The sequence below is a fragment of the Ranitomeya imitator genome, chromosome 1 (assembly GCF_032444005.1).
Source record: "Ranitomeya imitator isolate aRanImi1 chromosome 1, aRanImi1.pri, whole genome shotgun sequence".
In the NCBI taxonomy this organism is placed as follows: domain Eukaryota; kingdom Metazoa; phylum Chordata; class Amphibia; order Anura; family Dendrobatidae; genus Ranitomeya; species Ranitomeya imitator.
In genome coordinates this window covers 27,621,933-27,645,616 of record NC_091282.1, presented here as the reverse complement: position 1 = coordinate 27,645,616, position 23,684 = coordinate 27,621,933, and the positions used below count along the sequence as shown (strand labels likewise).

The 23,684-nt window shown below is 50.5% G+C and overlaps 2 protein-coding genes across 4 annotated transcripts in view; one reads left to right on the top strand and one right to left on the bottom strand.

Annotated features, from left to right (window-relative positions):
* The window catches only part of C6 (complement C6), a 105,749-nt gene extending 96,168 nt beyond the window's left edge, over positions 1-9,581 (top strand). For all 3 annotated transcript variants that reach the window (XM_069745909.1, XM_069745908.1, XM_069745907.1), the window contains 3 exons: positions 7,389-7,479; positions 8,955-9,193; positions 9,288-9,581. In XM_069745909.1, the coding sequence (XP_069602010.1) occupies positions 7,389-7,479; positions 8,955-9,193; positions 9,288-9,463 (506 nt within the window). In that variant the 3' untranslated portion in view covers positions 9,464-9,581. The remainder of the gene's footprint in view (positions 1-7,388; positions 7,480-8,954; positions 9,194-9,287) is intronic.
* Positions 9,582-12,559: 2,978 nt separating this feature from the next.
* Positions 12,560-23,684, bottom strand: part of C7 (complement C7) — a 112,819-nt gene continuing 101,694 nt past the window's right edge. Inside the window, exon 18 of the mRNA XM_069745906.1 lies at positions 12,560-12,873. Within this exon, the coding sequence (XP_069602007.1) occupies positions 12,701-12,873 (173 nt within the window). The 3' untranslated portion in view covers positions 12,560-12,700. The remainder of the gene's footprint in view (positions 12,874-23,684) is intronic.

Genomic DNA, 23,684 nt, shown 5'->3' with positions numbered 1-23,684 from the left:
CACCTAGCCTCTCATACTCCAGAGAGCGCACCTTCACCAGGGCACCCAGAATGTTCCTAACAACCTCGTCCCGGGGGAGGATTTTCTGCTGAGTTGACACTAAGCACCGTGCGTTCCACGTGTAAAACCTGACGACTAAACTGACTAGAAATAAAGTGCCCCGATCTCGGCCACCCAGGGATCCGAATGCCCCATACGCCCACTCCGTATAGGAAAGGTGTGCCAGCCGAGGCCAGCCTATGGAAGCACCCACCCTGTTGTAGACCCCTGTATTAAAAGGACACTGAAGGAGGAAGTGCTCCATGCTTTCCAGCGTGTCGCAACACCCCTCACGGGGACAACCCCGATCATCGGAGTTCCTACACTTCAAGTTGTCCCTTAGGTACAGTTTCCCATGGAAGCAGCGCCAAGCCAAGTCCCAAAACTTCAAGGGGACCCGTGTAGAATTCAATAACCTCAGCCCACCCTCCAGATCCCGACTTGGGCAATCTTTGAGCACCAGAGGCTTCTGGAAATGGGTCAACAGAACCCTCCTGTCAAGGAATTTCCTCGACATGGTCCTGATCTCCCACATTCCCAGACCCCACCGGCGGATCACCTTCAGGACCGGGGTAGCGTTAGCCACGAGATGCCCGTGCGGTGTGCGCAGGTCCTTCACTTGCCCTCCTGTCTCCCATTCCTGGAAGAAGGGCCGAAGCCATCCCCTGCAGGAGAATACCCACGGAGGAGCCCTCTCTGACCAGAGGTTGGCGATGTTAGTGTTGACAAAAGTGTTTATTAGAAACACCACTGGATTGACCATACCCAACCCTCCTAGTCTCCTTGTGCGATATGTGACCTCCCGCTTGACTAGGTTCAGCCTATTTCCCCATAACATCTGGAAAAACAGGCTGTAGACCCGTGTCCAGAGCGGCTCTGGCAACATGCAGACGCTGCCCAGGTATATTAACAAGGGTAGCAAAAAACCCTTTATCAGGCTAACCCTTTCCCTCAGGGTCAAAGACCAACCCTTCCATTGGTCCACCTTCTGGGCGGCGATCTTAAGTCTGCCCTCCCAATTTTGCTGGGGGTAGTCCCCAGGGCCAAATTCGATGCCTAGGATTTTTGCCGATGCCTGGGGCTCTGGAAGAGTGTCCGGGAGACCAAAACTAGGGTCTACCCCTCCCAGCCAGAGACTCTCACACTTTTCCTGATTAATTCTGGACCCAGAAGCCTCCGAGTAGCGATCAACCTCAGACATGACCCACTCCGCCTCCTCACCCGAGGACACGAAAAGGGAGACGTCATCGGCATACGCTACCACCCTCAGAGTGGCTTCCGGGGCCACCTGGTCCATCCTGACTCCCGCCAACGGCCCACGCTCAATCCTCCTTAAAAGGGGATCTATCGCGAACACGTATAACAGCGGGCTCAATGGACAGCCCTGGCGGACCCCAGACCCAACCTCAAAAGGGCGGCCAGACCAACCATTCACGAGCGGGAAAGTCTCTGCCCCCGTGTACAAGATCTTTAGCCAATTTACAAACCCCCCAGGTACCTCAGAAGGACGGACCAGAAGTACTCATGGTTAACCCGATCAAAAGCCTTCGCCTGGTCTAAGGACAGCAAGTACCCCTTCCAGTGACCTGCCCTGCCCTGCTCCACTGCCTCTCGGACACCGAGCACAGCACTAAACGTACTGCGGCCTGGAACAGAGCAGTGCTGGGCCCCCGAAAGAAGCCGGGGTGCAAACTTCACCAGCCGTTTGAACAGCACCTTTGCCAGAACCTTCCGGTCCGTATTGAGAAGCGCTATGGGATGCCAATTCTCAATACGGGACGGGTCCTTACCCTTTGACAGGATAATCAGGGCAGACTGCCTCATCGACTGGGAAAGAGCGCCCGAGGAGAGACACTCGTTAAACACCTCAGTCAAGAGAGGGACCAAGGAGTCCCTAAAGGTCTTATAAAACTCGGATGTTAAGCCATCCGGACCTGGCGATTTCTTAGGCCGAAGCCCATCAATGGCCAGTCGCACTTCCTCTTCCCCGATTGGTTCTGTCAAAACGTGAAGCGAGGGGTCATCCCCTGGCTCAGGGATGGCCTCGGCCAGGAAAGCCGACATCATGTTCCGATCCAGATCCCTCTTCCCCAAGAGGTGTGAGTAGAAAGATCTGATCACCTCCAGGATCCCTGATTTGGATCTTTTCAGGGAACCCGTATCGTCGACCAAACCTGTCACCACCTTACAACTCACTGACATCTTACAGTTTCTGTAGGGGTCAGGCGAGCGGTACCTCCCGAAATCCCTCTCAAAAACCAAAGATGTGTGCCTATCGTACTGACACCTCTTGAGTAAAGACTTCACTCTGGAGATCTCCTCACGGTCACCTCCAGCCGAGACGAGATGTTCGAGTTTCCTCCTCAGTTCCTGACACAGGCGGTACCTGCTCAGGCTCCTGAGGCTCGAGAGCTGGCGGAAGAAACTCGCAACCCGATCTTTGAACATCTCCCACCACTCTGACTTATCACTACAGAGATCCAAAAGCGGTACCTGGCTCTGAAGAAAGTCCTCAAAGGATTGTCTTATCTCTGCTTCTTCCAAGAGGGACGAATTCAGCTTCCATAGTCCCCTTCCCATCCGGGGGGTACTATCCCATCCGAGGGAGAACTCCACCTCAACAACGGACACTGCTGAAGAGATGGCTTCCTCCTTTAAAAAAAACCTGTCTATCCTAGACCTACAATTACCTCTATGAAAGGTGAAACCACAGTGACCTGGGGTGTGCCGGATGTGGACATCCACCAGGCGAGCGTCACTAGCTATGCTATTAAGAGTATTACTATCATAAACCAGCCGGTCACTGGAGCCTCCCCTATCACCTCCAAAGACCACCTGTCGACTCGTAAAAAGATAGGGCTTATTCTTCAGGAAGAGACATTTACGGTTCCACTTTGACTGCGGACCATAGATGTTAATGAGCCGAAGCTCCTGTCCCCTCATGAAGACGTCTAAGACCAGGCACCTCCCCATTTCTACCTCGATAACTCTCCAGCATTCAACCGATGCAGTCTTAAAAAGGACTGCCACCCCGCTACACGGCTCGGCCGCAAGAGACCAGTGCGTAGACCCGCACCTCCACTCGCTCTCCGCCTTGCGTATGCCCCACATATCCATAAGCCTGGTCTCTTGCAAAAACAAAATTTCTGCCTCAAATCGAGTGAGAAAATCAAAGGCCGCAAATCTAGCCGCATCAGACTTTATACTAGCGACATTAATGGTCGCTAGAGTCAACGGGGTGGGTGCCGCCATTATGAGTGATCGAGTTAGATGGCCTTTTTCTTCCCCCCACCCATTTTCCTAGCCCGTTCATCAACGGACAATGAAGTCCCCCCTTTTCTTTTCACAGAGACGGAGGTATCCATCCCTCCCACCTCTTTCTCGTCTCTGGACCCAGAGATGTCCCCACCTCCCGAGGAAGACACACCCCCTGGAGAAGGGACTTCCCCGCCTCCCAAAGGCCCTCCCGATGTTACCTCCGGAACCTCACCCCCGACTCCCGTCTCAGCAGGGTCATCAAGGGCTTGGAACCGGTTGGAGAGGGGGATCAGAGGGGACTCGGTGGGACCTTCCTTAGGCACCTTGGTCAGGGAAGAAGATTTTCCACCTTTTTTCTTCTTTTTTTTACTTTTGGCACTCTTGGTAACCTTGTCACCCATTTCTTTTGGCTGTTCCCCTCCATCCTCATCAAAACTTTCATATTGAGAGGCATCTGAGAGATCAGCCACTTCCTCATTCTCCATCCGTCTGATCTCCTCATTCACCGCTTCCTCCCCCGGGGCCTCAGTGACATGGGCCGTCGCCTCGGAGGAGGGGGCAGCCATTACCCCAGTTCCCCGAGGCTCCTCCTGCCCCCTGCCCTCCTGACGCCTTGCCTGCCTCCGCTGGTAAGAGGGGCCCCTAGCCCTGCCATTCCTCATCGGCCCCTCAGCTCCTCCCCCGCTACCACCTCCAACCTCTGCAGAAGTTGCACCGCCAGGAACTTCCTCACGGCTCCCCTCCGCCCGGCTGGCCAAGGCATTAGAGAAGGAACGAGGGCAGCGGCTGAACGGGTGACCTAGATCACCACACAGGTGACATCGAATGACACCACAGGATGCGGCGAGGTGACCTACCTCGCCACACAAGGCACATTTCTGCACCTTGCAGCCCGCGCTGAAGTGGCGAGGATCACCGCACCTGTGGCATACCTTCGGCTGCCCCTGGTTGAAGACCAGAATCCGATCCCTTCCCAGAAAAGCCGAGGAAGGGATGTGGGTGACAGTGCCACCTGAACGCTTCAACTTTACCATGAAGGTCCAGCCTCCTGACCAGATACCAAAATCGTCCCGGTTCTTCTTAGGGACCTCCAAAACCTCGCCGTACCGACTCAACCAGGTCATTATGTCAACGCCAGAAAGAGACTCATTACATGTTAAAACGGTCACTTTCTTCGGCCCACTGTGGCGAGAAATTGCTTTCTCGGCGAACCCTCGCCAGCCGGACTCCTCTTTTACCAGCTCATAATTCGACCAAAAGAGCTCCAAGCCCACCGGCCGAACAAAGCTGATATCAAAGGTGGAGGTCCCAAAAGGATGTATCAGAGCAAAGATGTCAATAGCCCTGAAGTCCATCTTCATGAGGAGCTTCACCACATTTGTCCTGGATGGACACGCCTCATCGCCCCTCCAGCGAAGACGAACCACATTTCTCCTGGAGACCCCCTGCCCGGCTGTCGGGAGGGACCACACGGTCTCCCCCCCCTTTTCTCTTGGAAGGCAGCTAGACCAAACTTATCTAGCCAGTAGGACAACGCCACCTCTCTTCCCTCTACATTGATCGTCCGCTCCCCTTTTTTGAGGGCCTCCAGGAATCGGTGGCGAAAAGCTTCATTCCCTGGGTCCGGAGATAAGGAAGACCCCTGTGGAACCCCAGCGGCAGCAGCCGCATAACTAATGGCGGCTGCAGGTGAGGGGGACGATGGACCAGCCCCTATATTCCCTGAACCCTCAACCTCACAGTCAACCATCTCCACCTCCCTTACCTCAGCCTCACTATTTTCACTAGTATAAGTCCCCGCACTGGCACCATTCACACCAACCATACCTCCAGCAGAAACTGCCCTTCCAACACCTGACCCGTCACCATTATCACACACACTATTCACACCACTTGCACCACTTCCATTCTTATTTACATTTTTATTTGCATTTTTTTTTCTGCTTTCTGCTGGGGTTGTTGCTATTTGCAGTGCAGCTGCTCCTTTAAGATCAATACTGCAGGGTTTAATTACCACACCCTGCTTTTCAGCAGAGCATGTGCTGGCAGCTGCAGACTGTTGCTCCAGCCTCTCCTGCAGACCATCTCCACGCTCCTGTGTGCACTTCACCGCCGGGTCCCCCACAGATACAGGTGACACACATGCAGAGGACCCCGGCGGTGCGACTTTCTCCGGCGAGGATGCGGTCCGTACCGGCATTACCGCAGCCATTACAGCTGCACCCGAAGTGATAACCGGTGCCGGGGTCCCGGACTTTGACCCAGCATCGGATCTGCATGTGGGGGACCCCGACACCACAGCACACGCCGCCGATGATGCGGCCCCGGCTGACAGCGCACCGCCAACACTGCGGGGAGCGGTGACCACCGGCAAGGTACCCACAGCCCCTACCCCCCGAGCGTCAGCGGGTGCAGCAGGCGCCAGGCCGTCCCCCGTTTCCACAGAGGATCGGGCCAGGACACCTCCACAGATATTATTACTGCCCGCCACAGGGCCACTCTCCAGACCATGCACACTGTCCGGCTCTGCAGCCGCATGCCCACTCTCGCCCCCTCTGCTACCGCGAGCAGAGACGGCGACCTGCGCCATATGACTTGTACTCTCCCCGCTCCCTCGCACCGGACCCACTGCAGGTCCCGGGCCGGGGTGGGTAGCGGGCTCCACACAGCGGGATCGGGGGGTCCCAGGAAGGGGGACAAACACCAACCTCTCCTCCGATGTTTTCTTCCTTTTTTTGCTTTTCTTTTTCCCCCTCCTGTTTGCCTCGTCCCCGCAGACCTCATCCCCAAACTTCAGGTGGGCATAATTTACTGGGGACTCTAGCTGACGGATCTGCTGCAAGACGAGGCAACCCCCACTGCTGCTGTTATCGCTGCTGCTATCATCCGCATCACCCCCATCATCCTCTGAAATGCTATTGTCTGATGGGAGTGCGACCTGCACTGGATCTATCCCGCTGTGTGTGGCCTGGAGATCACTTACCAAGCCCCCAGGTGGGTACGGTGCCTCCTCCATCTCCTCATGGTCCACCTCCTCCACCTGGGTCGGACGCCGAGACCCCTCTGGCTCCTTTGCAGCAGCCATGTTGTGGAATCGGTCCTCATTCTCCAGCTTTTCCCGGAAGGGCCCGCTGTTAATCAATATCGTCGCTCTCCGGGCTTCCATGCCCTCAATGCAGATCCCCAGGCTGGATATCCTGGCTGTTAGGGCAGACTTCTCTGTGCGGGAGGCTCTGCTTGCAGCTTGCCTCACCTCCTTCATCTCCTCCCGGAGTCTCCTGAGGGTATTCCCAGTCTCCTCATGCTCGCTGAGGTACGCATGGACGCGGGAGCCATAGCTGGTAACCGGCTCCCGTGCGGCCCTAGTGCCCCAATCCTTCGGCACTGCCGTCGCTGCACCTCTGCGAGTACTCCGCTCACCTCCGGGAGGAGACACCGCAGTGGCCCTCACCTCAGCCTTAGGGGCTTTGCAGCCCTCCTGGGTCTTCCTGGGCACCACCATGTTTTGGGCCTTGCTGGATCTGGTGACCCTCTTTGCCGGTAGCAATGAGCTCCCACCCCTCGCCGGCCTAGACCGAGGGGTGGGAGACGGGGACTCAGCCCCACAGTCCATCCACTACACCCCTCTCTTTCCTGGGTCAGAGAGGGGGGGAATTCCTGGGTGAAAAAAAATTGGTGACTCTCCTGGAGCACACAAAACAGCACCTTCCTCCACAGACTACAGGCTCCTAGTGGCGGCTGTGTAAATCTGTATGTTGTGAGCTGCCCCTAGTGGTGACTGTATAAATCTGTATGTAGTGAGCTCCCCCTAGTGGTGGCTGTATAAATCTGTATGTAGTGAGCTCCCCCTAGTGGTGGCTGTATAAATCTGTATGTACTGAGCTCCTCCTAGTGGTGACTGTATAAATCTGTATATAGTGAGCTCCCCCTAGTGGTGACTATATAAATGTGTATGTAGTGAGCTCCCCCTAGTGGTGACTGTATAAATCTATGTAGTGAGCTCCCCCTAGTGGTGACTCTATAAATCTGTATGTAGTGAGTCTGATCATCACCTTAAGCCATGTCTGACAATGATCTTTTCCCTTATATAGCGCAACGAAAGACATCTCAAGGGGACTGCAACCCAGGAGAAAAGCAAGTGGGTTCTAAGTGTGTCTGCATGTCACCAGATGAGGATTGTGGGTAAGGAGCCCAGCGCAGCCGCACAGGTAGCGGTACTATGGTATTAGTGCTTCCAGGCTCCACATACAGGATGTCTTTGTACATTGTGACATACATATAGCACATGTCATGGCTCAAACTCCCTATAAATCCTGTCGATAAAACACTTGGCGCCAAGTCTAAAACCACCCAAGAATACCCACATTTGGGCACGACGTACCTTTATCCCACCCTTTGGCATTCTAGCTGCTACAACAAAATTGGCACTTTTGGCAAGTGTGAAATATTAATGGAAAAAGTTACACCTTTATTTGTGCAAACAATAGCCACTTTTTATATATTTTTTTTCCATTTTTTTAAATTTCTCCACAAAAACAAAACAAAAATCACTGAGCTTAATTGTCTTGATAAACTTTCCAAATTTATATACCAGAAATTAGCAGAAACTGCAAGGCTTACCTAAGGCATCTCGGAACTACTGGCCCATAGACGGGCAGAGATGCAACAAATTTCTTAAGAATAAAGATGAGCAAATTGATTCATATGAAATCGAATTGGTTACAAATTTTCAAAAAAAAATTCCGATTCATACGAATACAGCAAAATCAACCAACCACCTTTTGCTGTTTTTTTTTTTTGTTTTGTTTTTTTAAGGGCTGAAAAGGGATTAAGAAAATATTACAGCAAACACACCAATCACTCAAGCAATAATGGCCCCAAATTGTATCTGTTTTTAACATATATCAGTTTTATTTTGCATTCCAATTTATTTATTACTTTCTGATTTTATTAGTAAATAACTTATTTCCTATCCAGTTCTAGACTTTATCAATACTTTTTGTTTGTTTTTTCTTTTTTGCAAACCTTCCTTTTAGAATCCAACTTTGTTACAAAATATTCTCCTTTTTTATTCAACTTTTTTTTTGTATTCTTTTCACCTGATTTTCGGAACATTACAAAGCCAAGGTGCACAATGGCAACCTTCTCTTTCTATGAGACCATTGCAATAAGTAGGTTTGAAAAATGTCTGCGTTCACAGTTTTATCTTCTTCTACAAATATAGTAGTAAGGTCCAAAAATGTTCCAGTAATAAAGGTAATATTCCAAGATAAATTTACATTTCAAGTACTTTTACTGTCAGTGAATGGAAGGAAGGAATTGCACAACATGAGACTCGGGGGATGCGTAATTCGGATTTATGCGGAATATCTCCTATCTATAGATTACACCGCCATCAGTGTAGATGTAACGTCATTAGGTGTGTTTGTAGTGGTAAATTCTCTCAAATTAGGAAGGTCCAGGATTTCGCTTCTCCAGAGCAAAAAGGACCAGTTATTGAATAAAGTGAGGGCTCACAAGTCAGTGCAGCACGGAGGGACATTCTCTTGTATGGCAGGTTGCAGAATTTTTGCTTTTGTCTGTTCCATTCAATATACTCCATGGTACTAGCTACGTTGCTGAGAGTGCGTCTTATTTTGATTTCCGTCCTTTTCCAGGCATCACACAGAAGATGTGTGCGTCTACGATGGAGGGATTGATAACTCCGTCACTATGTCCCAGTGTCGCTTCTTGGCGGAGCGCTGCCAGGGCACAAAACAACTTCAGTTCATAAATAATGGCATCTGCAACGATGTCAACCTAAACTGGGCGCGAGACCGAAAATCTCTATCGACGAGCAGCACAAAGCGGGAAGAGTGCGGGTACGACTTCTGCTACGACTGGGAGCGATGCACAGGTACCTTACATACCGCCCCCGTTTACATGGATGCAACCCCTCCTCTGTCCCTGGATCCCATAGACTGAGACTTTCTCTTCTTCCTCCTTCACAGGGTCTCAGTGTTTATGTCTTCTCCCACCTCAGTGCCCCGAAAACAACGAGCGGCTCTTCTGCATCAAGACCGGATCTTCCGGGAAACGGAGAACAGTCAACCTCTGTTCACTAGGAGCCATCAAGTGTTCAAAGCTGAAGTCGGAGCTAATGCATGATGGGGCATGTGAACCATAAACCTTCGATATGTACAATCATGAAAATAAAATTGTGTGAAGTTATAAAAATGAGACAAGGATTTCCATAATCCCTAATAAAGGATAGATGTGCGAGGTGTGCAGAAAACCCGAAGTGTAACATGCCCGCTTGTCGTATATATTGTGTGTTCTTGTCACTTAGCACTATTCATTATGAAACCCCAATGTGTTCCTGCGTTTTCTGTATCCCGAGAGATAAATCTAATGCAGAAAGCAGTGAACTGATACATTTTACTTAGATGCACTAGTTTTGACTCAACACTCCATTGAATCTGGAGAGAAAGATGGAAAATCTATCTTCCTGGTTCTGTATCTGTGTAAGGGACAAGTGGGTGTGAGCGATCCAATTGGCAAGAAAAAGAAAGAGCCGACAACTGTCATCTCTCCAGCCCCCAGTGATTGCCAGGATGCAATTCAGGAGCTTTTCTTCATGTTATCACACCTCTTATCAATCAAAGTCTGTTAATGTCGTCCCCCTCGTACCCAGTACAGGTTGCAGGTACCCTAGGGATGTTGGAGATACAGAAAGTTTTCCTCTTGTTAATCATCACAGGTTTACAGAATCTACAGGGAAGAAGGTATTTACAAACTGCGATGACTAAGAGGGTGATAACGTGCAGAAAAGTCAATCTATCTGTTAGTCTCACTAGGTGAGGAGCTTAGAGCCCAAGGTCCAGGTGGGAACACAAACCATGGCCGGTGGTACAGCAGCTAGGTGGAGCACACTGAAAATGGACAGCTGAGAGACTGGAAACCACAGATAGACAGGTGTAATGGTGGGAACCGCAGGAAAGCAGGCAGGAAACATCCAAGAGACTGCAGGCACGCGGGATGCTGAAAATTGGTGGCAGGCAGGTGACATCCAGGAGACTACAGGCAACCAGGCTAGATCTTGGAAACCGCTGGCAGGCGGGAGACATCCAGGAGACCAAAGGCAAATAGGCGAGAAATGTCCACGAGACTGCAGGCAAGCAGGCGGGATGTTGAAAACTGCTGGCAGGCGGAAGACATCTAGGAAACCTAAGGCAAGTAGGCAAGAGATGTCCAGGAAACCGCAGGCAAGCAAGTGGGATTTTGGAAACCGCTGGCAGGTAAGAGAATCCAGGAGAATGCAGGAAGGCACGATGCTTGAATCCGCTGGCAGGCGGGCGATGGCCTAGAAACAACAGGCCAGCAGATGGGAGATGTCCAGGCGAGCACAGTCAAGCAAGCGGGAGATGTTCAGGAGACCTCAGGCGGTAGACAGGATTTTGGAACCGCAGGGAGGTGGAGGATGTCCAGGAGACTGCTGACAGCAGCTGAGCAGGTCAAACGGAAAGTAGCAAGCCAGATTATAGAAACACAGAAGTCTTAGTACCAAGACTAGGTGTCTCGTGAGCCTTAAAAAGGCACAGGCAGATGATCACATGTGAGGACACTGGGCCATCTGCAATGCCTGATGTGGAGCACCACAGAGTTCAGCAGACATGGGTGAGGGAAGGAAAGCCGGATCCAGGACCGATGCATAACAGTTCCGCTCACTCTCCACCTGGTGTTATTGGAGGCTGAATAGAGGTAGAGATAACAGTAACATTGTATGATGGATAAGAGAGTGACAGCAAGAAGCATAAAGCTCCGGTATCTCCTCCATCCCTAGGGTCCCTGCGGACTGTACTGGGGACATTATCAGACTGTGAATGGTAAGAGTTGTGATATCATGAAGAAAAGCTCCTGAATGTTCTCCCGTCCAGAGGGTCACTGGTAATGTCTGCTTCCCTATAGATGCTGCAGTCACCCTAGGAAAGGAGGAAAATTCAGGAGCTTTTCTTCATGTAAATATATTAAAATGGAAATTCACACACGGTAAAATTACCTGCATCAAAACACGTGAAAACCAAAATGTCCAATCCACAGAGATGGACAAATATATGACAAAAGTCGCCACTAATGTCAAATAAAAGAACATTTAAGAAAAGGCCGCCTGTGCTCAGCTGATATTAATGGTGGCTTATATGTGAGATAGTAAAAATTAGGACATCTCACCCAAATATCAGTGTCCAGGGGATGGCGTCCTCGTGCAAACATAGATCTTGCAGGGATCTGTCCATCCTTCTTTGTTATAATGGTCCGAGTCACCCAAAAACTCCCATCCTGGTAAGGGCAGTCCCTTACAGTTGACCCTATGCAGACAGCACCCTGCACTTGCCCTGCGTGTCTCCTGACGCGTTTATTGCTTTCGGTGCTCCCTCTATTAATCACTGACATCAGGATTTAAACAGGTGCCGGCCGGAAGCGAGTCATTCATCCCACCCATCGGCGCGCCTGTCATGTGATTACGAGGCGTTATAACAGCTGGGGATCTGCTGATGACCCCCGTGTTTACCATAAGAATACTCCTGTGAACGCCGGCTCAGGACTGACATTCATAGGAAATTGCCATTTTCTGTATACATAGCAGTGCTGGAGCCCTCTTATGTATAGCACAAGCGATCAGACGATTGTAACCAAGTCCCATAAAGGGACTATTAAATACAGCAAAAAATAAGAAAAACATTTTCAAAGATATGAAAAAAAATAAACAAAAACACAAAAGTGCAAATCACCCCCGTTTTGCCCCATTAAAAATGAAACAATAAAAAAAAAATACACATATTTGGTATCGCTGCGTTCAGAAATGTCAGATATATTAAAATATAGAAACAATTAATCCGATGAGTAAATGGTGTAATGAAAAGAAAAATTAAATGTCAGAATTAGGGGTTTTGGTCACCGGAACTTTGCAATAAAATGCAAAAAAAGGCGATCAAAACATCATGTCTACCCCAAAATGGTATCAGGAAAACATCAGCTCAGGCGCAAAAAATCATCTAGCCCTCACACATTCCCGGATCCTCAGAGGTGCGGAGCGGAGAGTGGCGGGGTCTGATGGCTCGTTGGGACTTTTTGGCTTATTTTGTAGCTTTGCGCACTGGCGGAATGCACAGTAGACGGCGGCATGGTTCCTGTGTACACAATACGGACACTATTACTATACGTAGGACTGACTTATGCACCTCCTGGCCGGGCATGTGATGATCTGGAGGGAAGATGAGAAAACTTCGGTATAAACACATTTTATTTTGTGGCTGGTATAGAAGATGAAGACACAGAATGAGGATCGCTGACATTTCCCAGCGAGGCGCGGCGACTGCAGCGGATTCCTCTAGACGTGGCGGCGCGGCGACTGCAGCGGATTCCTCTAGACGTGGCAGGGACCTATGCTGACCACCGACACCTCCTCCCCTTGGCATTTCAGGATCCCGGCGTCACATTCGCTCAGAGTTTTCTTCTCGTCGTTCACTAGGACACAAATGCTGATGCCGTCGGCGTCACAGGTCGCGGCTCCTCTACAGACACAAGTGCGTGATGTACCTAGACAAAGAGGGCGACAATTACAGCTGACATGCGGGGCGACCCCGACATCGCAGACTACGGGGTGACCCTACAAAGACAGTGACAGAGTGCGACAACCGACATTTCATCTACCACAAGTGAAACAGCATGGCGGCATCACCCAGGACTTCTGATTTTATATAAAGTTTAATATCTATAAAAAACATTCTAAAACTTTCAAGACTTTTATGTTCCAATTTATCACGATTTGCACATTTTCTTCTTGTTTCCATTCAGAGGCAGTAATCCTGTATAGATCTACACCCTGTTCCAAATTATTATGCAAACTGGATTTAAGTCTCATAAAGATTTAATTGTTTTGTTTTTCAAATAAACTCGTGGATGTTATTGTGTCTCAGGACTCAATGGATCACTGAAATCAATCTTAAAACACGTGTTTAGTTTTCCAGGTGATTCTAATTAAAGGAAAACTACTTAAAAATTATGTTCCACATTATTAAGCAGGCCAAAGGTTTCAAGCAATATGGGAAACAGAAAGGATGTCTCTGCTGCTGAAAAGCATTAAATAATGCAATGCCTTGGACAAGGTATGAAAACATTAGATATTTCACGAAAACTTAAGAGTGATCATCATACTATGAAGAGATTTGTGACTGAAACAGAGCACAGAGTTCATGCAGATAAAGGCATAATGAGGAAGGTTTCTGCCAGACAAATTTATTGGATTAAGGGAGCAGCTGCCAAAATACCATTACAAAACAGCAGTAGGTTATTTGAAGCTGCTGGTGCCTCTGGAGTCCCTCAAACCTCAAGATGTAGGATCCTTCAAAAGCTTGCTGTGGTGCATAAACCTACTATTCGACCACCCCTAAACAGTGTTCACAAGCAGAAACGGTTGCAGTGGGCCCAGACATACATGAAGACTAATTTCCAAACAGTCTTGTTTACTGATGAGTGTCGAGCAACCCTGGATGGTCCAGATGGATGGAGTAGTGGATGGTTGGTGGATGGCCACCATGTCCCAACAAGGCTGGGACGTCAGCAAGGAGGTGGAGGAGTCATGTTTTGGGCCGGAATCATGGGGAAACAGCTGGTGGGGCCCTTTAAGGTTCCTGAAGGTGTGAAAATGGCATCTGCAAAGTATATAGAGTTTCTGACTGACAACTTTCTTCCATGGTATAAAAAGCAGAATTGTGCCTTCAGGAGCAAAATCATCTTCATGCTGACAATGCCCCATCTCATGCTGCAAAGAATCCCTCTGAGTCATTGGCTGCTATGGGCATAAAAGGAGATAAACTCATGGTGTGGCCACCATCTTCTCCTGACCTCAACCCTATAGAGAACCTTTGGAGGATCATCAAGCAAAAGATCTATGAGGGTGGGAGGCCGATCACATCAAAACAGCAGCTCTGGGAAGCTATTCTGACTTCATGCAAAGAAATACAAGCAGAAACTCTCCAAAAACTCACAAGTTCAATGGATGCAAGAATTGTGAAGGTGACATCAAAGAAGGGGTCCTATGTTATCATGTAACTTGGCCTGTTAGGAGGTTTTGGAGTTAAATAGCTTTTTTCAGTGAATGTGACCTCCTAATGCTGCAAATTCCACAAATGAGCATTTTCAGTTCTTTAAAACATCAAATGTTTAGAAATTCTACTGTGCCTAATAATTTGGAACAGTGCATTGTGAGTTTTTATTCATTTTGGAGATTACACTGTTATCATTGGGAGGTTTCTTCAATAAAATTCGATGTATAATCTAACGGGTGATGACTTTTATTAGACTGACTGTCATTTGCACCGACCATCCAAGAAAAATATAATTTGCATAATAATTTGGAACATGGTGTAGTCTTGATTTCTGCTGATACAATGTATCCAGTGCAGACAATGCTCTGTGAGCGAAACATCCCAGACTCCAGACCAGGGCCGCCATCAGGGCATGACGGCCGTGACTGGCGTATGGGGCCCGGTGGGCAGAGGGGGCCCGCATCGGGCCCCGTCTCATCTGCTCACCGGGCCCCTACCGGCAGCCGTAGGCTAACCGGGCCCTTAGCGCCGACGCTGCAGCTGTTTAAAGCTATTGACGTGTGGGCGCGGGCCGCACGTCAATAGTTAACAGCAGCCAGCCAATCTGAGGCTGGCAGCTGAGGTCAGCCGCAGCGTGCGTGCATGTCGCCGGCGTCTGACATCATTGGCAGTTGCCGGCGAGTGCACGCTGAAGCTGCGTGGAGACAGAGAACTTCGCCCGCCGCAGGAGTGTAATGACCAGAGGTCCGAATAAGATCTAGTGAGTCACAAACCAAGACCAAGGCAGAAATCTCCAATGGTATTTACTCAAAGGCAAAATAATCAAGGTAATATGGAGAATATTAAGGCAGATGCACCCCAAAGATACACTAGCTCAGCAGCAGCTGAAATCACTGTGCCACTCCAAGGTCTCCTGAGAACTGTATACTACAACAGACTAGTAAGAAATTTATTTAACAGGCAACTAAAAACAGGAACAAGTGTAAATTGAATGTAGTGTTATTAAGGGAGCCCCTGGAATGGCACATTGAGTATAACTTACACAACTCTAATATAAGATACACCTCAAAAGTAACAATTTAACACTCTGAGCAGAGATACCCGGGTATCTATAACTATGGTACCGTATCCTGAGATGGATTTCCTCTCAGGCAGGAATCCGCACAGGCTGCAGCCAGTCCTTATCTTCAGCGCCAATAAGTTACAGCAAGCTCCTCTTGTCTTGTCGGCCGATGCCGAGCCCAAACGCCGGGGACTTCGTTAGTGGTCTCACGATGTAGTCTCTGCTTCTGTAGCTCCTAGGAATGCTTCCACGACAATCCGTCCGTCTCTGTATCAGCAGTCTGTCCAGACTTGTTCCTCCACTCAATGCACAGGGAATCCACAGACTTCCAAATACGTACTGGGTTCTTAGTAAAGTCTCAGTCTTTTCTTAGATAAAGGGTTAGCTCCTCTCCAGGAAACGTTAGCAACACAAGTCTCTCACAGAGTTAAACAAAAGGTTAGCTCTTCTCCAGGGGAACGTTAGCAACAAAAAGTCTCTCAAAAGCTTCTTTTCCTCCAAAAACACTTGCAGTAAATCCACACAGTCTCTTTTTAAGATCTCACAGCAGCTTCTCCTTTTGCTTCCCGCCTTTTCTCTCTCAGCTCTCACTTCTTAGTTTCACTTTACACCGGAGACACTAGACCCCACCCCCCAGCACACATTGTCTCTGGGAGTTTTGCACGGTCTGTCCTTTGCTGCAACAGGCAAAAACCACAGGGTCCTAGTGCCCTCTCAGTGGGACTAAAGTTCACCCTCTTACATGCCACCCCACTAGAGGTTGGCGTCCTCGACATACCTTCCCACTCAAATTCATCTTGAGCATATCGCTGAGGCGGTATTCCTGCCGTAGATCGTGTAGTTCTCCTGAGTCCTACATCAACAGGTGCGACCTTAGAGGGAGCTAGAGTCTCTTCCGTGGTCATGTTAGTGGGCGTAAGTGGAATTGTCTCCTCCTGCGGCTCGATGTCCTGTGATACAGCGTCAGGACCAAGCAGTTGACCTGATGCACTCTCCTCAACAACATCCTCCATATCCCCAACATTCTCATCACCCGAGGCCAGATCGGTCACAGGGGTCAAATAAGCAGGCGCAGGAGTAAGCACACCATCAAACTCAAGATCATTCAGAGTTCCCGCCCCTTGGAACATGGCCTCTGGCTCTAGGCGAGTAGGCGCCGAATCTTCAAACCAGCACCGTTGTAACATGTTACGATGCAAATTACGGGTTGGCCCCCCTGTCCCCACCGGTTCGACCTCGTACGCTGGAATCTCAGGGTTCACCTGTCTTTTTATCAGATACGGTATCGCCTCCCATCGGTCACTCAGCTTTCCTGACCGTCGTTTTGTCCTCACCAACACTCTGTCTCCCGGAGAGAACAGCTCTGTTTGTACAGGTCGCGTGTCCTTATGGACCACCTGGCGAAGGCGGTCGCCCACCACCTGATGCACCACCCTCAACCGCCGCCGATGCTCTCGTACCCACTCGGATGCAGTCCGAAGGGGGGCGGAGGAGGGATCTGGCATGTTCAAATCCTCAATGTCTCGGCCAGGTCTACCAAACATCAACATGTGTGGTGAGTAACCAGTAGTACTGTGCACCCTGTTATTGTAAGCCCACATCAATTCGGGGAGATACTCAGGCCAGCATGTCTGTTGCTGACTCTCTAAGGACCTCAACATTTGCAACAGGGTCCGATTAAAACGCTCACACACCCCATTACCCTGAGGGCGGTAAGGCGTTGTTCTCGACTGCTCGATACCATAGAGCTGGTGCAACTCTTTCATCAGCGTCCCCTGAAAGCAGGCCCCTTGATCTGAATGTATTCTCTGCGGACACCCGAACACTTGGAAGAAATGTCAGCACACTGCCTCAGCCGCCGACTTGGCCGTCTGATCTCTTGTCGGCACCGCTACAGCATACTTGGTAAAGTGATCTGTCATCACCAGGCAATAGGAGTACCCTGACGTAGAGTACCCTATCAACACGTAGTCAATCATGAGTAGTTCCAGTGGAGCTGAAGTCTTAATAGACTGTGTGGGAGCCCGCTGCTCAGGGCTTTTGTTGAGCCCACAAATTCGGCATTGCCGACACGCGTCAGCCACCATCCCTCCCAACTCAGGGCAGTAGAGGACTCGCTGCAACCACTGAAGTGTCTTTTCACTTCCAAAATGGGCCCCCTTCTCATGCGCCTCACGAGCGACCACTGGCCCCATCCCCACAGGAATTATCAGTTGGTACCGATGCTGCAGCTCCGATGGCAGGTACACCTTACGATACAAAAGACCTTGTTCCACACACAATTTATCCCATTGTCGAAGGAGTTTCATTCCTTCCATGGACAACTGAGCCTTGTCCTCTGCACTGGGCCATTCCTTGTTTTGTACCCAACGGCGCACAAGTGCAACGTCCGGACACTCATCCTGAACTCTTGTCCAATCTGAGGGTGTTTTACCCAGGACACAGGGCATCCCGGTGGCCACCCCACTTGAGTGTACCACACTTTGGAAGATAGGTATTTGCCCCAAAGCTGGAGTTTCAGTATCCTCAAGTTGTTCGTCAACATCTTCCCCGGATGACCCAAGGGGAACTCTTGACAATGCATCTGCATTGCCGTTCTCTCGACCAGAGCGAAATTTAATGCGGTAATTGAACTTGGCCAGTCTGGCGACCCACCGCTGCTCCAACGCCCCCAGTTTTGCATTCTCTAAGTGAGCTAGCGGGTTGTTATCTGTCATGACTAGCACCTCAGCTCCTGTTAGATACTCGGCGAAGCGTTCTGTCATTGCCCACACCAGGGCCAGCAATTCCAGCCGGAATGAGCTGTAGTTAGCCGGATTTCGCTCGGAGTCTCTTAAAGATCTGCTGCCATAAGAAATCACTCGTTCTTGGCCGTCCTGCACCTGTGCTAGTACTGCCCCCAACCCATGAAGACTACCATCGGTATACAACAAAAAAGGGGTGTCAAACCGGGCGTAGGCCAGCAATGGGGCACTCGTTAGGGCGGTTTTCACTCCATCAAATGCCTTTTTCTGTAGGGGCCCCCATGGAATGGGGCGATTTCGAGGACCTAGCGCTGTCCCTCTCAAAAGTTCATTCAAGGGACTCACCACTTGTGAGAATTTAGGCACAAACCGCCGATAGTATCCTGCTAGGCCCAGGAAGGCCCGCACTTCTCGCAGGTCACAAGGAGGTGGCCTCTCTTGTACCGCCTTAATCTTACTGGCTAAAGGTAGTACCCCGTCCGGGGTCACCAGATGCCCCAAATATTCAATCTGGTTTCGTAACAGTTGACATTTTTTTGGCTTTATTTTCAGGCCGTAGCTCTTGAGCCGCCGGAGAACTTGACGCAGCTTCTCCAGATGATCTTCAAATGAGGTTCCGAACACCACAATGTCGTCTAGATATATCAGGACTGATTCAAAATTTAGATCGCCCAAGCAATGTTCCATCAGGCGTTGGAAGGTTCCCGGGGCGGTAGCGAGGCCAAAGGGCATCCGGTTGAACTCAAAGAGCCCCATTGGCAAGACAAACGCCGTCTTGGCCCGATCTTTTTCAGCCATTGGGACCTGCCAGTACCCGCTTGCCAAATCCAATGTTGAGAAATACTTGGCCCGACCCAGGGCCGACAGGGATTCTTCAATACGCGGTAAAGGATATGCGTCCCGTACGGTGTGGGCATTCAATTTCCGATAGTCCACACAAAATCGGAGTGTCCCATCCTTCTTGCGGACCAAGACAACAGGGGCCGCCCAGGGACTCCGGCTCTCTCGGATCACTTGGTTGTCCAGCATACTGGCCACCATGCTCTTCACCTCTTGATAGAGCGCCGGAGGAATTTGACGATATCTTTCTCTAATGGGTGGAGTATCCCCCGTTGGAATCTCATGCTCAATCGTCTGGGTACACCCGAAGTCCTCTCCATGTCGGGAAAAGGTCTCTTGATGTTCCCACAAAACTCTCTCCAACTGCTCCAACTGCACGGGGGTCAGCTTCTCCCGATCCACTCCCATCTGCTCCATGATCACATGAACATTCCATTCCTCCGTAGGAGGTTCAGTCCAGCCTACCTCGACCGCGAATGTCCAGGATGACTGTTGGTCTGGTCGCAATTCGAACCCTGCATTTTCCGAGACCTTCTCTGCCGGCACGAACAGTTCAGCCAGTATGGTCCCAGCGGGAATTGCAACAGCTTCATCTAAAACATTGATGCATCGGACCGGCACTCGTCCATTCTTCACAATCACCAAAGACCGGGCCACATGTACCTTGGCAAATGAGGAACCCTCTCGGGCGGGCTCAAGTAGCACTTCAAGCCCATTCAATCTCTGTGCAGCTCCCACAGGCAGCATTAAGAGTTCCTCTTGTCTGGGTCCCAGCAGGATCGGGGCCCTCGAAGTCACTCGGACCCGGCCCACCCGGCCACCTGGGACCGCACTTTTCAGCAAGTCGCAACTCAGCACTAGACGGTGTAGAATTCTCTGTGTGGGTCGGTGTCTTGTCGCACGGACCCAGTATCGGGGTCCTTCACTGGCATACATCTGGTGATTCAAATCTCGCAGCACGTTCATTCCGAGCGTCACTTCCATCCCTCTTCTAGGGGGGTGATCCACCAGTACTACCCCTTTCTGCCCCAGCTCTTGACCAAACATTTTTAGTTGCATCCACACGATCCCTTTGACTGACAATTGACCATTATTTGCGGCGGTCAGTCGTATCACTCGGCCATCCTCTGGAATCACTAGTCGACTGAAGTATCTCTCATATACTTCTAGAGGCATTATAGTACATTCGGATCCCGTGTCAACCAAGCACCTCATCTTCCGCCCTTCAAACTCTGCTTCTATCACTGGACTACATGCAAACAAATCTTGTTCATTCCGTAGAGGGCTTTGTGTGGGTGGGGCCGCTGCTGCTTACCCTCTCATGGCAGCGGCCGGAAGTTTAAAGCCGGCGACGGGGTTTCTGGGGCTGTAAGCACCCGGCAGTAACGCGAGATGTGTCCCTGGTGGCCACACTTCCAGCAGGTGATTGTTCCTCGTGGGCGAGGGCTTGACTCATTCTGATAGGACGACCTGGCCATTTGCGGGGTCACCGTTCCAGGGGGTGGGGCAGGAGGTTCCCGTGAGGGGGTAGAGGCGGGATCAACTGTCAGTTGAGACAATTTCAGCTTCAACTCCTTCACCTCAGCACGCAAAGCTTGTACCACGCTTACCAGCCCCTCTCCCCCCGACCCTGATGACCCACCTTCCTCCAGCTGGGCACTGTTCACTGACCCCTCGGGAACATAGGCTGATTTCTCTTCCCTTTCCACTGCAGCTCGGTAAATCTGCCAGAAAGATAACTCTGGTGCAACCCGGGCCATTTCCAACAGTTTGTCCCAGAGAAGTCTATTGGCTAAACCGGTGATGAATTGGTCCCGGAGCAAGCGGTCTACCTCCCGGAACGCCCCCATGGCCCCCGGGTCTAGTCGCTGCATCTCATTCAACATCTCTTGCAAAATATTAGAGTACTGCATCAGGGACTCACACTCTCTCTGGGGACGATTAAAGAATAGGGACCGAAGCTGGGCCACACGCGCTCGGCCCCCCAAACTCCCCTCTAACAGTTCCAAAATCTTTTCTAATGTATCCCTCTCTGATTCTGGGCGCACCATCACCATACGCCTAATATCACCCTCCAGTGCATTTAATGCCAGCTCAGCGCGTAATGCGGGGGTCAAATTACACATGCGCAGAATACTCCGGATTCTCTCAGCCCAATCTTGCAACGCCATATTGCGACCATCGTATTTCGGCATGTGCTGAAGTAAAGCCCCTACAGGCACATACCCTCCCGGAGTCGCAGCGGCTGCCAAGGGAACCCCAACCCCCGAGGAGGATGCGGATACAGCGGGGTCATTTCCACCCTCCCCTCGTCCATGACAAACACTGGATCCTGCCGACTACGCCAAAAATGTAATGACCAGAGGTCCGAATAAGATCCAGTGAGTCACAAACCAAGACCAAGGCAGAAATCTCCAACGGTATTTACTCAAAGGCAAAATAATCAAGGTAATATGGAGAATATTAAGGCAGATGCACCCCAAAGATACACTAGCTCAGCAGCAGCTGAAATCACTGTGCCACTCCAAGGTCTCCTGAGAACTGTATACTACAACAGACTAGTAAGAAATTTACCTAACAGGCAACTAAAAACAGGAACAAGTGTAAATTGAATGTAGTGTTATTAAGGGAGCCCCTGGAATGGCACATTGAGTATAACTTACACAACTCTAATATAAGATACACCTCTAAAGTAACAATTTAACACTCTGAGCAGAGATACTCGGGTATCTATAACTATGGTACCGTATCCTGAGATGGATTTCCTCTCAGGCAGGAATCCGCACAGGCTGCAGCCAGTCCTTATCTTCAGCGCCAATAAGTTACAGCAAGCTCCTCTTGTCTTGTCGGCCGATGCCGAGCCCAAATGCCGGGGACTTCGTTAGTGGTCTCACGATGTAGTCTCTGCTTCTGTAGCTCCTAGGAATGCTTCCACGACAATCCGTCCGTCTCTGTATCAGCAGTCTGTCCAGACTTGTTCCTCCACTCAATGCACAGGGAATCCACAGACTTCCAAATAGGTACTGGGTTCTTAGTAAAGTCTCAGTCTTTTCTTAGATAAAGGGTTAGCTCCTCTCCAGGAAACGTTAGCAACACAAGTCTCTCACAGAGTTAAACAAAAGGTTAGCTCTTCTCCAGGGGAACGTTAGCAACAAAAAGTCTCTCAAAAGCTTCTTTTCCTCCAAAAACACTTGCAGTAAATCCACACAGTCTCTTTTTAAGATCTCACAGCAGCTTCTCCTTTTGCTTCCCGCCTTTTCTCTCTCAGCTCTCACTTCTTAGTTTCACTTTACACCGGAGACACTAGACCCCACCCCCCAGCACACATTGTCTCTGGGAGTTTTGCACGGTCTGTCCTTTGCTGCAACAGGCAAAAACCACAGGGTCCTAGTGCCCTCTCAGTGGGACTACAGTTCACCCTCTTACAGGAGCACGGCCAGGTAAAAATAACTTCTTTTTTTTTTTTTCCTTGAGAGCGGCGATCCGGGGGCCCCAGGGAAGAACGCTGGACACAGATGGGGCAGAGTGCTGGACACAGATGGGGCAGAGTGCTGGACACTGATGGGGCAGAGTGCTGGACACTGATGGGGCAGAGTGCTGGACACTGATGGGGCAGAGTGCTGGACACAGATGGGGCAGAGTGCTGGACACAGATGGGGCAGAGTGCTGGACACAGATGGGGCAGAGTGCTGGACACAGATGGGGCAGAGTGCTGGACACAGATGAGGCAGGATTGGAAACAGATGGGGCAGAGTGCTGGACACAGATGGGGCAGGATTGGACACAGATGGGGCAGAGTGCTGGACACAGATGGGGCAGGATTGGACACAGATGGGGCAGAGTGCTGGACACAGATGGGGCAGAGTGCTGGACACAGATGGGGCAGAGTGCTGGATACAGATGGGGCAGGATTGGACACAGATGGGTCAGAGTGCTGGAAACAGATGGGGCAGAGTGCTGGAAACAGATGGGGCAGGATTGGAAACAGATGGGGCAGAGTGCTGGACACCGATGGGGCAGAGTGCTGGACACAGATGTGGCAGGATTAGAAACAGATGGGGCAGAGTGCTGGACACAGATGGGGCAGGATTAGAAACAGATGGGGCAGAGTGCTGGACACAGATGGGGCAGGATTGGAAACAGATGGGGCAGAGTGCTGGACACAGATGGGGCAGGATTGGAAACAGATGGGGCAGAGTGCTGGACACAGATGGGGCAGGATTAGAAACAGATGGGGCAGAGTGCTGGACACAGATGGGGCAGGATTGGAAACAGATGGGGCAGAGTGCTGGACACAGATGGGGCAGGATTGGAAACAGATGGGGCAGAGTGCTGGAAACAGATGGGGCAGAGTGCTGGATACAGATGGGGCAGGATTGGACACAGATGGGGCAGAGTGCTGGACACAGATGGGGCAGAGTGCTGGACACAGATGGGGCAGGATTGGAAACAGATGGGGCAGAGTGCTGGACACAGATGGGGCAGAGTGCTGGACACAGATGGGGCAGGATTGGAAACAGATGGGGCAGAGTGCTGATAACAGATGGGGCAGAGTGCTGGACACAGATGGGGCAGGATTGGAAACAGATGGGGCAGAGTGCTGGACACAGATGGGGCAGAGTGCTGGACACAGATGGGGCAGAGTGCTGGACA